The sequence below is a fragment of the Seriola aureovittata genome, chromosome 5, assembly GCF_021018895.1.
Source record: "Seriola aureovittata isolate HTS-2021-v1 ecotype China chromosome 5, ASM2101889v1, whole genome shotgun sequence".
In the NCBI taxonomy this organism is placed as follows: domain Eukaryota; kingdom Metazoa; phylum Chordata; class Actinopteri; order Carangiformes; family Carangidae; genus Seriola; species Seriola aureovittata.
Window position 1 is genome coordinate 2,725,168 of NC_079368.1, and position 18,154 is coordinate 2,743,321.

General features: G+C 42.3%; 1 protein-coding gene across 1 annotated transcript; it reads right to left on the reverse strand.

Annotated features, from left to right (window-relative positions):
- Positions 1-3,331: 3,331 nt before the first annotated feature.
- On the reverse strand, positions 3,332-17,850 carry ccdc125 (coiled-coil domain containing 125). The gene is made up of 12 exons (XM_056375320.1): positions 17,659-17,850; positions 16,208-16,478; positions 13,837-13,898; positions 13,663-13,749; positions 12,709-12,786; positions 10,902-10,987; positions 10,741-10,823; positions 10,393-10,505; positions 8,539-8,643; positions 7,801-7,951; positions 7,082-7,200; positions 3,332-5,517 (listed from the first exon to the last, which is right to left on the reverse strand). The coding sequence occupies exons 2-12, from the start codon at positions 16,458-16,460 to the stop codon at positions 5,122-5,124; spliced, it is 1,533 nt and encodes a 510-aa protein (XP_056231295.1). The 5' UTR covers positions 16,461-16,478; positions 17,659-17,850; the 3' UTR covers positions 3,332-5,121.
- Positions 17,851-18,154: the final 304 nt, after the last annotated feature.

Below are 18,154 nucleotides of genomic sequence, written 5' to 3' on the forward strand. Positions count from 1 at the left end.
AGATCCTGTGTGGAGATGGAGAAACTTGCAGAGGGAGAAGAAAATAACAATGTAAAAAATTATAAAAATAAAAAAATACTTTCTGAATGCACTTTATGTACATGATATTTTATATATCTATTCATTTATTTATCTATGTAGAGTAAAAATAAAAGTTTTGTCAAAAAACTTTTATTTTTATAAACCCTCAAATATAAAAACGGCTCATTGCAATCAGTCAACAAATATAAACGTTATTGTGCTTTTTATCCAGAAAAACTGCAGCTCCTCCGTTTACTTGTGCTTGTTAACATGGCAGTCTAGCCCGGTCTAATATGGCGGCGATGTTGGCGTTCAATCCAGCGTTCAATCCAGCGGCCAAAGCAGCGTTTACGTATGTGTGTCTGCGTTCTCAGTATTCTCTGCAGAACTTGCAGTCAGCGACTCTACAGTTCCTGTAGCACACCTAAATGCAGTGAGTTAGGATGCTCTCAATTAAATAATCAAAAACCTGAAAAAAAAATTATAGAAATATTTATTTAAAGTACTGAAGATACAACACACAAAACAGTGATGATGACAGGGACCAGGGCCTGGATTTTCTGAAACATCAGAAAATCTAAGTTATTTTTAGTTTTCTGTCACATTCATATAATGGTCAAGTCAGACGGACAGAACACAGAGATTTGGGTTTGAACATTGCGGAGTTGGAACAAGCAGACTGTGTATGTGATGCTGTCACTGTCAGTGTAGGAATATGTTTTTTTGGTGATTTAAAGCTTCTTAAAAGGAAATGTAAAAAAGAAAAGGAGGTTAAATGGAAGGAATGAGGAAAGTATTTGAGCACTATTTCCAATGAAACAGCGCTGGTGATATATTTTCCCTCCAAAGACAATCATAAGTTTCCACTAAAAATAATCACATAATAGCCTCCTGACAGTTCCTTTCCCCAGCAGTTCCACATCAGTCATTTCCACTCACTAAATGCTGCCACACACTGATATTACTAGCACTGAGCATACAGTAAATTGACATTTATGAATGTGTTTGGTCATTGGCCTGAGCTGCTGTTGCTGTTCACTGCTCATTCTGTGTATCCCCTCGCTGTCAGTCCAATTCCCAAAATGCCTGCAATCAGTGATGCTGAGCGCTTCAAGGCCTAAAGATGCAAATGGATCCGGTGGCTCGTGCACCATTCCAAGTGTGAAAAGCTTTGCCATTATCTAAAGCTAATGGGGCAGATGTGGCCAGTGAAAATGATCCAGTGGACACGGTCCTGCACTTCAGTCCCTGTGTATCAGTTAAGGAACTGTGCAGCTGATTAAAGGAATCCAGTCACTGCTGGTGTGACTGGTGACCTGTGATGATCCACATTTGTCTTATTGACTTCAGAGGGAAGAGCGTTCACAGCAGTACTAGAAGGATTTGACCATTTGTTGGTTTTGTGTGTGTGTGTGTGTGTGTGTGTGTGTGGTTCAATATGTCTGTGTTGATACATACATAATGTGTACAGAAAATGCCATGTTAACACAGCAGTTTGGAGCATCTTAAGCTGCTTGGACCACCATTGCTTCCATGCTATTGGTTGGTGTCAATATACCCACCCCTTTATGATGGAGGGGCTACCTTAGGATGTATGTACGTCTACGTTGTGTTCATGTGGGCTCTTGCTCGTCCTATACTGTGAATCGGTATTTGGAACAGTCCATTTGTGCGGAGGGGGAATCAAGAATTAAGCCACTAACACTTTAACGGAACTTCTGCAAATTTAGGACAAACATTCACTCAAGGATTCAAGGATGAACTGAGTAGAGTTTGGCATAGGACAAAAGTCAAGGTCAGTGTGACCTCACTAAACACTTTTAGCCATGACTCAAGACTTCACACAGACAAAATTCCATAAAAATGGTTCATTCTATATGACTGGACAAACAGGGATGTAACCTGAAACTAGTCTGAATAGCGGAGGCAGACAGTGAGACGGTAATCCTAGTTTGAACAGCTCTTTGCTTAGATGACTGAAATAAGGTCCGTGGTCAACACAAACTCAAGGCATTTTCACGTTTTATTCTATGACATAAAATACATCAGTAAATACCCCAGTCCTGATTCCTTTCAGCTTTTGCATCTCTTAAAAAAGGCTGGTTGCTAACAAGTGTCTGAATGAGACTGAAACTTTGATGTCGTTTTTTAGATGTTGCTCAAAGTGAAGAGTAGTTGTATGAACAAGACCAGATCTGAATCTAGTCTATGTCTGGACAAATCCTTATTTTATAACTGAGACGTCGTCTGACAAAAATCACCAAACACATAAATGAAAGACAAAGACTTGAGCTGTGATTTCAGCTGTGTTTACTGTAACATGATCGCTCAGAGAGACAGTTAGAAGAAACCAACTTTCTTTCTTTCTTATTGTGTCTCTCACAGAGCACAGCCTCTGTCTGCGAAACAAACCGCTGCAGCAACAGCCAAAAGAGAAGAGCAACACTCCGCCGACCAATGGTGTAACTTCATCACAAACTCAGTCACTTAGTCATGGACAGTTGGGGATGAAGCACTGGACCAGCCAAAAAATGAAAAATATAAATCATTATGAGTATTAAAAGTAATTCATGAAAACACTGAATCCTGTCAGAGTCTGGATCCTGTCAGAATCTGGATCCTGTCAGAATCTGGATGCTGTCAGAGTCTGGATCCGGTCAGAATCTGGATCCTGTCAGAATCTGGATCCTTTGGATGTTTGTTCTGGCTTGTTATTCAATCGATGCAGATTAACACAAAGCTACAGAGATGGCTCAGATGATGCACTGTGATGGTTTTCACTGTATGTGCACTGACAGCAGCCACTGTGGTTTGTGCAGACAAACACTGCTCTCTGTTGGTCACTTCCTGTACAACATGCTATCACAGAACCTCACTGTCATCTAGAGGAACACACCACTCTGTGGTTAAATTAAGGTAAAGTTCACCCAAATAAGAAAAAACAAACAAACAAATAAAAGAGATATTGTTGGTGTCTGAAGACTATAAAATAATTATCTCATGATCCTCATCTACAAGTAACAAGATCTGCCAGTCCAGTGAAAACACCTGCTTCCAAAAATGAAGGGAAGATTTAATCATCACAATATAACATCAAGTCAGTGAAACTTCAGGGATATCAATCTTTCCATTTAGGAAGAACAAGTGAATGTGACTCAGTTTCAGCTGCTTTGGTGCAAATGAAAGTGACAACAGGTGCAATGGAGAGGCAAAAGCAAGACAACCCCCCCCCCCCCCCCCAGTTACTCTCTCCTGATCTGTCCTGACTGATTCTTCTCTAGTTTTGTGTCCTTGTCACTACTGGTAGCATGAGGCGGTACCTGCAGCCCGATCAGGTTGCACAGGTAGTCCAGGTACATGACCTCCAGCAGGCTGCTGGTGTGCATGTTTCTGACTGTCAGAAACAGACTCCAGACAGAGGGTGGCATGAGGGCCCCACATTCTCTAGTGGGACCTGTGCTCACAGACCAGCACTGTGCAGCTCGATTGGCATTCACCAGACAACACCAGAATCGGCAGGTCCACCATTGGCACCCAGTTCTCTTCAAAGGTGAGAGCAGGTTAGCACCTTACACTGGTGCAGTGGGCCCTGGGTTCCTCCTGCTGCAGGACCACGCCCGGCCTCGTGTGGCCAGAGTGTGTGGGCAGTTCCTGGATGACGAAGGCATTGATGCCACTGCCTGGCCCTCACGTGAGCACCTATGGGACGTTATGTATCGGAGCATCCTACGCCGCCAAGTACCGCCACAGACTGTCCAGGAGCTCACTGACGCCCTGATCCAGGTCAGGGAGGAGATCCCCCAGGACACCATCCGCCGACCAATCAGGAGCATGTGCAGACGTTGTCGGGAGTGTAAACAGGCACACGGGGGCCAGACACACTACTGAGCCACATCAGGAGTCGGATCAGCCTGTGATTTTTGCCTTTTGCTACTGAAGTTTTGCTGTTTGTAAGTTCTGAATCCAGACAGTCAATACTTCATTGCTTACAGAACTTACAGTCCGTAACACTGTAACTGTTACTGAGTCGTGAATATTTTTTTTAGAAAACATAAAATGCCTTTACTCTATTACAAACAATAAACACTTCTGGAGCTACATGCTCTGAACACATTTTTCTCTGTAGTGTGTAAGGAATGATCGTAGTGTTTTTATTTGGATTGTCTTTGTGTATGATGAGGTGATTGTTTGATTTTAGAAGAAGTTTGGTGAATGTAGTTTTTACAGTTTAGAGTAACGCATTGACAGTTTCAAGAAATGTGTTTTAACAACTGTAAAAAAAACTGTAATAGACTAAAAACAAGCCACAGTCTGTTCGCCACTGTGTCCTGTTTGTTTATTAAAGCACAAGTTAAATATGAATTTATCACCTGCTAAATAAAATATTCATTAATAATCAAACAGTGTCTAATTTATATTGTAATGGTGATTCTGTGACGTGCACAGTTCAGTAGAGGGAACATCAGAGCTGATGAACTGAGTGTGTGATTGACACGGCTGGAGGTAGCTGTGGCTAAGAACAAAAATCAATCACGTAAAACATTTTATAAACTCATCCATCTGCTCGTCTTCCCCAGAGCATTCTTCCAACGTCACACCACCTCTCTGTTTCCTAATAAACACATACTGTACATGAAGTTATCAAGTCACTCAGACATTGACAGGGACTCTTCCTGCTCCTACTCTGGTCACATGACTGGGTAAACTGTCACTGGTCTTCACTGCTGACTTTCAAACTGAACCATGATTTATTTTTTACATCAGTATCAGCTTGTCCAGAAACGTCCCCTCAGGTTTGGAAACCGATGGGTGGACAGTATCCTCAGCTGCTTCGTGTGTTTTTGCTGATCTGAATATCGTAGTAAAAAACTGTTTGTGAGACGTAGCGGAGACGCTTGTGGGCTGAAGGTCTCAGCCTGTCCCTACTCTTCCTCTCTCAGGACCACATCTGGGTGCTGGGACAGCAGTGAGCGGTCAGGCCCGATCACATCCTTCCACATTCAGCCTCAGTGTGACATGACACATGCTACATCCAGGTCTTGCTTCTTTCTCTCACAGTCAAAGCCTGGCTGCTGTGGCTGAGGTCTGGAGTCTAGTGGATCAGGACTCTGATTGGTCTGACTGTTGGATTTCAGACTCACAGCTCTTGTGGTTAGACAGGAGCTGGACTCTGGTCTGTGATGGGTCTGGCAGCTCCTGTGGTTCAGTCCTGGACTCAGACAGACATGGTGGTTCTTGTAGCTGGAGCTGGGAGACCGACAGCTCCGGTCGTTGCTCTGCTTGGACGTCGGACTCTGATGTTTTAGCTGATTGCTGAGACTGGCTCTGACTCTTAGATGGGTCTTGTGGTTGCTTCGATGGGATGCTGGACTCTGGCGGATCTGACGGCTGGCAGGGTGAGTCTAGGTGCAGCTGTCTCTGCAGCTCCTCAGCGCTGTGAGCCAGCATGATGCTCACCTTCCTCTGGTGGGCCAGGGCCTCCTCCTTATCATTCAGCTGCAGCAGGAAACACCAGGTCAGAGCATTAGCTTCATCAAGTCCACAAACAAACACCAGTCAACAGTCAGTTCATGCCAGACAGTGAGAAACGTTTCAGATCATCAACACATGAATGAATCAGATGCATGAGATTTCCTACCACTACTGACAACCACGACCGAGCATGTGTGAGTGTGCTTCAAATAAAGTGATTCTCAGGTTGTTTAACAGCATCTGACAATTATTTTACATTTCTGAAACAGACCCAGTTATTGGCCAGGTGTACGGTGTGAAGGTGAGCAGGGTCTGGCCTTATCTCTCTGCCTCTCTGTTTTTATGCCTCCACGCCGGCGACAGCGGTCAAGGTCAAGGTCATGGTGATCTCACGTTCTTGTGAATGCAATATATCGGGAACACCCAGAGGGTAATTCTTTACTCCTGTCACACTGTGACCTTTTTTTATGGCCATAACTCACACTTTCATTCACTAATTATGACACAATCTAACTCAAATATCTATAAGGATAAAATTAAGTGATGACATTTTATATCCAAAAGGTCAAAGGTCAACTTCAGTGTGACATCATAATGTTCTGCAAAAACACTTGTGGTCATTATTCAGTGCTATAACCCAGGAAGGTCTGACTGTGGAGACTGTGACCATGTTTCCTGCAACTTGGCTGATTGGTTAAACTACAATTACAACCATTTTTTTGACCACAGGAAATCCAGGTAGAGAGTAGAGGAATGACCTGCAGCAAATGGCCTGGCCAGTTCTGGAGTCCAAACCTGGGACTCACTGCTCAGGGCATTTGAGCCCATGTGGAATGCGCCCTAACGATTGGGCCATCAGGTCGCCCCTCAGCCTCTCTATGTTCATACTTCACACAATTACTCCTATAACTCCTATAACCAAGATCATCCTCATTAACGTCTGAAAATGTTCTCCATTATTCCCATTTGTACAACTAATTGTTGTGACCTAGGAGGAAGCAGAAGCAGAAGTAGAAGCAGAAGCAGAAGCAGAAGCATAAGCAGAGGAAGACCTGTCTCCATGTGCAGCCATTTAGCTCCTGCCTTTAGATGTGGTCAGACAACATGTTACGAACTAGTTAAGTAAACTAGTTAACTTTAGGATGGCTTTCACTTTTCCACCTCTTAGCCCACTTGTTTCGTCCATATCACTGCTCTTTTATTGCTTTTACACAGTCAGCAGGCCGAGCTTTGATCCACTGAGAGACTCTCGACCCATTAGTAGATACAGAAGTGATCCTGCAGGTAGCCGAGCAGCTACGACCAGCTGTGGTGAGATGAGGCTCTACCAGCTGCGGTGCAACTGACGAATGTGCTTCATGAGATGAGAAAAGTAGCATTGGTTGCTAGGTAACAGACATAAAAGTTGATGAGCAATGTTGGTTTGAGTTTTTAGGATTTCCTAACCTGAGATAAGACAGAATTCCTGAAGTGAGTCAGGATTTGCTTCTGTGATACCAAACTGGGCAAAAAAACCTTCAGGAGGTTTCTGTAATACACCCCCAGATCTCTAGACAACAGGTCTACAGGTGTCAGAGGAGTTACTGACCAAGTCCAGCAGTCTGTAGAGAGTCTCCAGAAGATCATCAGGCAACTTCAAGTCCAGACCGGAAGGCAGCAATCCTCTCAGTCTCTGGCTGACACTGATTAAAGGACTCCTGTTAGCACCTGGAAGGAAAGGACAGATGTTTCTCCAAGCCTTTGGGAATCATGGTGGAACTCAAATCAAGGATTACTCACTTCAGCTTCAGAGACAATGTTAAAATAGCAGTAAATCCCTGGCGCTGACAGGGAATACCTGTACTCACATTTAAGGAGCTCTATCCAAGAAAAAGTTCACCTGAATCCTTCCCTATGTTTATTTTAGAGACATGTTTCTGTCATCCTTCCACATGCGGGGAAAGTACACCTGAATGAATTTATAAATCCCATTCCATTTGAACAACTTTAGTTCCAGGTGTCATATTGTCATCAGGAACTCAGCAGGTTAGTTAAAGCAAAAAACAGACATCAATTACAAAGATACTGAATAAATATTCTGAACAACCATAGAAGTGATTTCCTCTATGCTTCACATGTGATATGTTGACTGTCAGATCAGAGGGTCTTGTTCTTCTTCTTCTTCTTCTCTGCTTGCTTATCTGTTGAGGTCACCACGCACTACTGGTACCATGTGAGAACAACACAGGGCTACACCTCATATTCAGGACTGGTTACGGCTCGAGGGATGACTGAACTGTCCAGTTTGATGTGATGTAACAGACTCACCTTCAGCCTTGTAGTGATGTGATTTCAGGATGTTGGCCTCAGCCAGCAGCAGGAAGTGTTCACTTCGTTTCCTCAGCTGCTGCTCAAAGGCGATACGAAAAGCGTCCGCAACCATCATTGCCTCCTCTCTCCTCGACCGCTGAGCATCAAGCTGGAAAACAAACACACAGATTTACATTACACAGCAGAATCATCTCAAAGATGATCCAGAGGAATGAGAAAACTAGAAGGTAACTGTGCTCCAGGTAAATCTTTCTTTTGGGTTTAGAAACAGAGACATTAAATATCGATTTATTTTTAAAAGTGTTTAAAATTACAGATATGTGGGCCTTATGAAATTATGTCATGGGTAAATTGGGGTCGTGTAGCAAAGACATGCTGACCAGAAAGGTCAGAGGTCACCAAAAAGACTCAACAAACATCTGAGCTGTTATGCAGAGTTTCCTCTACAGTCACTCACATCCACTGTTTTCTCTTCTGTTGCAGTAAAGTGAGGGTGATGCATAAAGCTGCTGTTCATACGAACTCAACCGATTGACAGTGACAGTGAGATGAGCTAACGTTAGCTAAAGGTGTTAGAAACACTTTTCTCAGCTCTTGTTGTCAGGACATTGGTTTGAAACCTTGTAAGGTTGAAACCTTGCTGTAAACAGTTTTTATTACACCTGAGATAAAGAAGAGAGGAACATCAGTGATGGTCTGAGCTCAGCACAGGTGAAGTGGTTGGATGTGGTTTACCTCCTGCTGCAGCTGTACGAGCTGCTTCCTGCTGGCAGCAGCAGTTCGACTGCATGGACATGCTTCTGCAACTCCAAAACACCGACAGGCCCCCAACACTGTCAGCTGCAACACAAAGAGAAGATGAATACCACTACTAGATCAACTCCCCTGCAAAAGAGCAACTTACTTATATATACATTAAACGCACAGTATGTCACTTCTGCCTCTAGGCGTCTCTCAATCAAAACAATAAGAAAAGACGGTGTTCGGTGACGTCATGAAATAGCGTGGGATCATGGGAGTTGTTGTCTTCACCACCATTGCTGTAAGGTTCTTCTGGTTTGGATTCCTTCAGTGTCAGTGGTTCAGGAAATCAAACAGATTCTAACTGTTGAAAACACTGAATGAAGCAGTTTGACATTTAAAGTCAGTGTTTGAGCGACGCTGTACGGAGGACAGAGACTCAGGGAAGAGTTGGAGCTGAGATTGATGCTAACCTTTGTCCTGATTGTTTCTCTGATAACTTATGAAGCAGACGTTCAGCAGGTTTTTACCAGCAGCTGAATTATCCACAGAGGTGTCCTCCTCTCCATAACAAACACACCAGGGGATTCAAACCAGTAAATGAATAAAGACAACTAAAATCCTTAATCTGGTTAAAATATAGAGTTGAAAACCACCAAGGTGTAAAAAGTGTATGTGGCTTTAAACTAGATGAAAGTCCATTTTAACCTTTTGTCTGACAAACACAACGACCCATGCGCATAGAGGATATGATGTCATTGACAGTCGACCAAAGGACACGGAGTGTTGCCATGATTAAAATGACATATTTCTCTAGGTTTGAGAATTAGTGGAAACTTTTGTCTAGTCATTTTTAGACATTTTAATGTGGCCTTATGCACATAATGTCATGTCAGTTTTCAATCTGAGATTTATTCAACAGATGAAATATGCCTTTACACAGCACTTTTTATTTTAAAATATAAAGATCAAACATTCAGGACTGAACTGAGAGCAGGAAAATCATGTAGGAAGCGCCACAGTCTCCACAGAGGCTCATCACAGTGATAAAAAAAAAACAATGGAAGGAGTTTTTAAACTTTTTTTTTCAATGTTTTTAAAATATTTAAAAGCATTCTTTATTGTTTTTTTATAATAACATTTTACCTACTTTAAATTGTACTGTTTTACAGTTGATTTGTCAACCCACTTGCAATATCTTTGCAGCCCACCAGGGGGCCACAGCAAAACAGTTTATAAGGAAATATTAACTATTTTTTTATATATATATATAAAAAAAGCTTTTATCATATGATGAATGAAATGAATTTCCCAGTTGTGGGATTAATAAAATTAATCTAATCTAATCTAATGATGTCTTTTTAATTTAATTTACATTTTATTTTGATTTGTTGGGATGTTTTCTATTTGACTCATGTGATACCCTTTGTTACTTGTATTGAAAAGTGCTATAGAAATAAAGTCTTATTAACATTATATTTCAGGTATAAAATATAATAATGTCCATAACTGTTCTTGAATGAAGGCAGGTGAGAAAAAGAAGCTTCTCACAGTGGAGGAATTATTATCAATGTAGCTGCTTTATGCAGTAAATGGCCACATGTTGGTAATAGCTGTGCTAAAAGCCTGCTATGCTTTACACATAGTATATCATTTATCCAGTTAAAGACCTGGATATGAGGTCAGCATAACTTCCCCAAACAAACACACTAAAAACATGACCAGGAGAATGTGCTCAGTGTGTGAGGTCACTGATCTGAAGGTAAAGTCTTGGTCCTAATACATGACCTGACTACAAATATTCTCTCTCTCTCTCTCGCTTTATAATATTGACTGATGCTCTCTCACCTCCAGGACACTTGCGTCTCTCTCTGGGCTGTACTGAGGTTTGGTTCCTTGGTAAGTTCTCTGCTCCTTAACATTCAACATGGAGAGAAGCTCCACACACTGCCGACTCAGAGCTGCACGCACACATGTACACACACACACACACACACACACACACATTATGATGACTGAGACCACAAGATGCATTTAAAAATGCTGGAAAAAGACTGTGTCAATCTCTTGGAGCTAGGAGCTGTGTGAGGTTCATTAACTCAGCTCCAGACAGATTCACTTGACTTCACATGTGGAGATGATATGTGCGGACGTGTTTAGGTCACTTCTCATGCATCTACATTATTCAGAATTTACCATAATTCTCTGCTCGGAGCTGCTGGATCTCACTCTCTCTGTCCTGCAGGTTGTCAGTCAGAGTCTTGTTCTCACTCACAATCCTGAAAAACAACAATAAGGTTACAATATAACCCAGGAAGAATCCCACAGACATTGAGTGTAAGTGGAATAAATCTGACCTGTTGTGTTTCTGCTCCCAGGACTGGTCAGACTTCTTCATCTGGACCTGGTTGAAGCTGAGCTCCCACTGCAAACTGTTCACCTCCTGCAGGAGACGGAGGCAGCAGATCATGATCACATTTTATCTAGTATTTACACTCAAAGAGGTTCACTGAACTCACTGTCATGTTGGTGAAACCAGTTTGTGACCACTTTAGCTTTGTGACATGGAGCATTATCCTGCTAGTAGCCATTAGAAGATAATGAACATGGTCAGTAACAATACTCAGACTGAGACATTCAGACCATGACTGACACATACTATATTTCTATATTACCAAACAAGTGATCAGTTCATTTTATCAGTCAAAGATCAACTTCATCCATCTGTTTGTTTCTGAGCTCTTTGTTTTCTGTTTATTATTAATGCCTCATTTATTCAGTTACTGGTAGACATATAAAGACTTGTAGCCATATATAAATCCACAGGCTCTCTGCTCCCATGTAGACACTGTGGGAAATGTAAGTAGCAGTAGATAACTATCTAGCTTTTTTAATACACTTTGCTTCCTTACCTTCAGAGTTTCTGAAGTGTCAAGTATCTACGGATGAACACTAATGTTAGCTAGTGTCTAACTGTTGTCTTAAGTTACATTCATTCATTTTCTACCGCTTATCCTCTAGTAGGGTCGCGGGGGGGCTGGAGCCTATCCCAGCATCTTCTCGGGCGAGAGGCGGGGTACGCCCTGGACAGGTCGCCAGTCCATCGCAGGGCAAACACATAGAGACAGACAACCATTCACACTCACACATCAATTTAGATTATTCAATTAGCCTAGTCCCCATTTTGCATGTCTTTGGACTGTGGGAGGAAGCCGGAGAACCCGGAGAGAACCCACACTGGCACGGGGAGAACCATGCAAACTCCACACAGCTGTGAGGCGACAGCGCTAACCACTGCACCACCGCGCTAACCACTGCACCACCGCGTCTTAAGTTACAGTTTAGCTAAATAATGTTAGCTAGCTGATAGCCCTTTAATGTCCAATGATAGCTTGTCATTTCATCACCAATATAAAATGCCATATATGATCTAATGTTAGCAAACACTGGTGCTCAGTCATGAACAGTGAATACAATGGAGGATTAGTAGTTGTAGAGATACGTTTTGACATCTTGTTAACAGTCTTTGTGTGTCTGTGTGGTTTAGCTAGTCTTTTACCTTTTTGATATTAGCTTCTATAACAGACCCCCCCCCCTTTGTTTTCACTCAGGAATTCAGGGGTTTCACCTGTTGGGTCATTGAACAATATTAAAATCCATGTGTGCTGAAGGCTCAGTAGTTGTATTAGCAGTGGTGGAAAGTAATTAAGTACAATTACTCTAAGTACTGTACTTATGTACAATTTTAGGTACTTGTATATCAGTTGAGTATTTTCTATTTTATTGTGCTTTATAATTCTACTCCACCACATTTATTTGGCAGCTTTAATTAAACAAGTAGGACATTGTAAGGACTGTAACACTGCAGTTCACTGAAGCTCTGCCTGTTCTGTACTGGACTCCCTTTCGCCCTGGAGAAAAAGTTGACCCCCGATTGTCATAGTATAATTCACTGGAATCAGTCGCGATGTGACTGTAAACAGAGAAATTTCTCTTTACCACCACTTCTTGTGGTGTATCATTTGTCTTTGATAAACAGGTAAAGAGCAGTTACTTCCTGACTGTTGAGCAGAAACCTGCTGAAGCATGTTAGAGCAAACAGACCAAGCCCTTATTTGAGCAGCCTGCACTGACTGGAGCAACAGACCAGACAGAAGCAGTTACCTTCTCCAGAGCTTTGGCCTTCTCCTCACTCTTCTGCAGCAGGCTTTTAGTGTGAATCGTGGCTTTGTCGAGGATGGCCTGTGTGAGGAAGAGGCATGTTCAGTTAGTGGCCGAACAAAGCGAAGACTCAGACTGGTAAGTTCCTTCTCTCTCACTGAAGGCCACTGCTCTGACACTTCAGAGACAAAGACACTTCAGACAGAAGGACTGGTCTTCACAGGAAGTCTTTGCTTTGTGACGGCAGAACAGCAGCTGTGTACTACTGTCCAAGACGAAGATAATCTGCAGCAGCTTCATGCTGATAAACCTAAATTGTTCTCATCTCCCATTAAGTCTTTATACTCTGTAAGAAATGCATGTACAGTAAAGCAAATAGTCAGGATATGATATTGACATCATTAGCTAACTTCTGAGTCAACATGGATATGAGGTTATTAAAGTGCTCATAAATGTGAAAACCTACATTGCCATGACAGCCAGTCGACGACGACGATGTGATATGATCAAAGGGTAACTGATACGTCTGATTCAAAACACGTCAGTGAGTCACACTGTTACACTGGGTGACATGTTCCTTCATCACCATGAACACACACACTTGTTAAATTCAATTTAAAAATAAAGCTATATACTGTATCATCTTTTTTGAAAGACCATCATCTTCAGGTTTGGAGCTGAGAGCTACAGACAGAGGAGGGAAGTCAGACTCACTGCTGGTTTTGGTCTTTTTAAACATTTTAAATATCAGCAGCCTTCTGCACTGGGCACAGGCCGAGACTGACAGAGATGTTGCTGCTCAAAACCCCAGCAACACCTGGAAAATGAAGAACCTGGAGGTCTGCCAGTGAACATGGCTTCACTGTAAGTGGTCACAAGAGCTGTTATGACCATTTGGGTAAAAAAGAAGGTTCTGGACACTCTTGATTCCTGTTGTAAGACACAGTGTTGCTCTACCTTTCCCTGCAGGATCTTCAGAGCTTCATATTTGCCTTCAAAGTAACGATGTGCCACCTCCAGCTCGCAGCATAGCACGTCTATCACCTGTCAACACAGCAGAGGCATCGGTCAGTTTGTCAGGAGTCCGGCGGACAAACATCAGTGACAGTTGTTCTGTGTGATTGGTCCTACCTCACTTGCTTCCTGCAGTCTGTCTCTGAGCTCGTCTTTGGACAGGTCGACCAGGGAGCCTCCTGTTTCACACAGAGCCACTCATGCGTCAGAAGGCAGAGACAAGATGTGTAGCTTTGTGTTTGTAAGAAGCAGCTGGAGCTTTATATAGTCACAGCAGGGACATCTTTATAGAGGGACTCTTTAAAGACTGTTCTGGGGTCAGCACTCTTTGTGGTTCAAGTTCTTCACATCATTGTGGAAAAACAACTTTTGCATGAGCCACTTCTTTTATTGTGAACATGGTGTGTTGTAATTGTCCTGCACTGTTAAATGCAGTTTGTAAACAGTGACTGAATGTTACCACTTGTGCTGTGATTAAAGACGGAGGACAAATGAAGAGTTGTTTCTGGCTGTTTCTATAACAACACAATAAAAATCATGATGAGATCAAACTGAAAACATCTGCTGAGTGAGATATGTGAACAGATTCAGTAAATAGGTCTGTTACTATTTGAGTCTCTACGCTGATCTACAGGGTGCTGAGAAAGTCTCCAGACCCCTTCACTTTCCACACGTTGTTATGTTGCAGCTTTATGCTAAAATAATTTAAATCCATGTTTTCAATCTACACTCAATATCCCATAATCTCGAAGAGGAAACAGAGAGTAAAGAGTGTATTCAGACACTCCTCAGGACTATTAGAAGCACCTTTAGCAGTGATTACAGCCTCCAGTCTTCGTGGGTCTGACTCTCTTTCCACATCTGATTTGTGGATTTTCTGTCGTTCTTCTCCGCAGATCCTCTCAGACTCTGACAGGTTGATGGGGACGTCAGCGGGCAGACATTTTCAGCTCTCTCTAGATGGTGGACTGGGTTCGGGTCAGGGCTCAGTCAAAGAGTTGTCCCTGAACCTCCTGTGTTGCCTTGGTTGTGAGCTGAGGGTCACTGTCCTGTTGGAAGGTGAACCTTCAGCCCAGTCTGAGGTCCTGAGCTCTGGACCAGGTTTTCATTAAAGATCTCTCTGTACTTTGCTCTGTTCAGCTTCCCGTCAGTCAGGCTCCCTGTCCCCTCCACAGCCGGGTGCTGCCTCCACCGTGCTTCACTGTTGGGATGGTGTTGTTCAGGTGATGAGTGGAGCCTGGTTTCCTCCAGACATGACTGCATTACAACTGAGGCCAAACCATTCAGTCCTGGTCTCATCAAACCAGATAATCTGGTTTCTCTCAGTCTCAGAATCCTTTAGCTGCTTTTTTACAAACTGTCACTGAGGAGAAGCTTCATCTGGACATTCTGCCATAAAACCCAGATCATTGGAGAGCTGCAGTGACGGTTGTTCTTCTGGAAGTTTCTCCATCTCCACACAGGATCTCTGGAGCTCAGAGTGACCATCAGGTTCTTGGTCTCCTCTCTTCTCCCCTGATGTCTCAGTTAGTCTGGGTCCAGCTCTAGAAGAGTCCTGGTTGTTCCAGACTTCTTCATGTCACAATGATGGAGCAGCACTTCCTTCCTCCTCATGGTTTCCGCTCTGATCTGCATTGTCAGCTGTGAGATCTTATATAGACAGGTGTGTCTTTATCACGTCCAATCAGCTGAGTTTACCACAGCTGGACTCCAATCAAGGTGTAGAACCATCTCAGAGATGATCCAGAGAAACGGAGGAACCCATAATTCTGTTGTCTTTTTTTTTTTTAGCATTAAGCTGCAACATAACAACATGGAATAAAAGTGAAGGGGTCCTAAGACTTTCTGAATGCAGTGTATGTCCAGTGCTCCCTCTCTGTTAGCTCTGTGTTTAGTTGCCACAAGCTCCTGGGAGAAATCTCCTGCTCTCTAGCTGCTAAATGCTCCTCTATGTTCACCAGATGCTCTCTGACTGACTGTGTGCTGCAGGTCTGCTGGAGGCCTTTGCCTCTGTAAACAGCTGCTGCTGCTGCTGCTGCTGCTGCTGGAAATGATGAGACTGAACCCAAACATTACATGTGATGAAAAACCAAAGCCAAACCAAAAAGCTCAGTGAGTTGATGACACTTCTCTGTGATTTCTGCATTACACACATGTCAACAGGACATGCAGCACGAGGACTGGCTGCATAGCACAGGTGGGAAATCATCTTATCATAAAAATCTCCATATATGGAAACCATCTGTAAGTATTTGGAATTACATATGTTAATTAAAAGGTTCTAACCTTGAGCAACAACATTATAGAAAGATGTTCATTAATATTTACCAAATCAGACTCTTTTTTAATAATGGAACAATAAATAAAAATTATTTCCTAACTACATTTATTTTTTAATCTAAAACTTCAGAGTATTGTGTATTTATTATATCTCAACATCATGACGAGATGTTAAAGATAACATAAGCCTTTATGGTGTGACTCTTACCACAGCGTGGCAGCGTCCAGCGCACTCTCTGCTGGGTCTCTGTAGTCTTCAGTCCAGGGATCCAGACTGGCTCTCCTGCCTGGCTGCTGTGCCTGTACAGGGTCTCTGAGAGACCGGTGAAGCTTTGGCTCCTCTTACCACTGGAACTGGGTGCTGACCTGACTCCCACCCCATCACCCAGGTCTCCGTCCAACATGTCATCATCCAGGCTGCAGGCCTCACTGACCTCCTGCGTCTGATCCAGGTCAGACATCACCTGGATTTGTTAAGCCTGAAAAACCAACCAACATATTGATTTGCTCAAATTTAAATGATACATTTAAAACATATTTTCACGCTTAACCCTGGAACTACTGCATGAGATGATACAAATCACCAACCATGAGAAACATTAAAGTCTCTCACATTCGACCAGTGTGGACAGGACTGCTTTATTATCATATTAGTGTTGTGTGATTAAAGTTCTTGATTTGCAGCTATACACAGATCAAACCTCCATTCACAGAGTTCAGGATCATCTGGACAAATCTCAATCAGTCCGTCATGACTGAAAATATTCCGCTCAAAAATTCACAAACCTAGTTTTGAATGTAACATTTACTGAAAACACAGAGTCCTGTCTGGTGGTTTTTATCAGTAAACAGTGTCTTCGTGGTCTGGGACTCTGCAGGATAAGTCCACTACTCAGTACCTACAAGAACTGCAGTCTTTTGCTGTGGTCCAGGTTCCTGCTGTGAACCATGCCTCACTGGATCTGTGTGGTTGGGGTTAGTCTGTTAACCAGAGCTGCAGGTCGTTTATTAACAGGAGGCAAAACGCGTTAAGACAGCTCAGTGAATGTGCAAAACACTGATAATGTTCATATATTAGATGAGATGATAGCGTTTTCACTGTATTTCTATTTGTTTCTATTCTCACAGAGACAAACCTCATGCTTTTACACTGAAACTCGTGCTCTTTTAAACTTAAGTCGACTTTTCATGACAGGACAGATGTGTGACAGAACATTATGATGTTTCTCAGATTGATTCAATTCATCAATCAATTTAATTTGTTCACCAGATGATTCCAAACTAACTAAAAACTAACTACATGATTTAGAGGGTTTTTTTCAGTCTGTGAAGAGCAGATTTGAAACAGTTCATTTCACTGAACATCAAACTGATCATTCAAACTGGCCAGTATTATCGAAAGATTTTGATTTCAGTTGTATCATCCAGCTGTGTCTAAGTATTGATTAGTGATCACTACAGTGTGGAGCTGATTCATTTGTGGATTGACTAAATTAACAAAAAATAAAACATTTATGTTAAGACTTGATGAAACACAAACACTATTTGAACACAAATAACCTGTAGATTCTCTCTCTCTCTACATATACATATATATATATATAAAATTAAATGACCCTTTAATGTTCGTAAGTCCTGGCTGTTTTCACTTCCTCTTACCTGTAGCTCTCAACCAATAAACTTGTTCCTCGGTTCTTTCCGGTTTCCACTGACACCGGCGAGAACAAAGTTAATCAACTACCTTTAACCACGATGTGAGAAATTAAACGAGTTATATTTCATATGAATGTTTCATATTAATCCGCTCAGAGCCGCGTTACACTCTCCACTCCACTGCTCCAGCCGCGTACATCCTGAATCCCTGCTGTCAAGCTAAACCAGCACCAGTCAGTACTTCCGCTCATTACCTTCAAAATAAACCTACATTTCTAATAAAAACCAATGCGTGGCGCTGGAACGACGTCTTAATAACGTGTCATAAAAATAATATAAACTGTTTTTTTGGGTTTTTTTTTGTAAAACAACAAGAACTTCTAAAACACCACATTTAACCTAGACAGAGGAGAGAAAGCTCTTCTGCGTTGTTATTAAAACTTTTCACAATTTTCAAAATGTTTATTCATTAAGTGAATGTGATTTGTGTTATTGGAACTTT

What these genes read in the sequence shown, in the direction of transcription:
- ccdc125 (XM_056375320.1), bottom strand. Translation starts at nt 16,460, where the DNA reads ATGTCTGACCTGGATCAGACGCAGGAGGTCAGTGAGGCCTGCAGCCTG. An exon ending in AGGCCAAAGCTCTGGAGAAG is followed by an intron (nt 10,988 to 12,708) that starts GTAACTGCTTCT and finishes CGTCTCCTGCAG; the next exon opens with GAGGTGAACAGTTTGCAGTG. An exon ending in ACATCACTACAAGGCTGAAG is followed by an intron (nt 7,201 to 7,800) that starts GTGAGTCTGTTA and finishes CTTTCCTTCCAG; the next exon opens with GTGCTAACAGGAGTCCTTTA.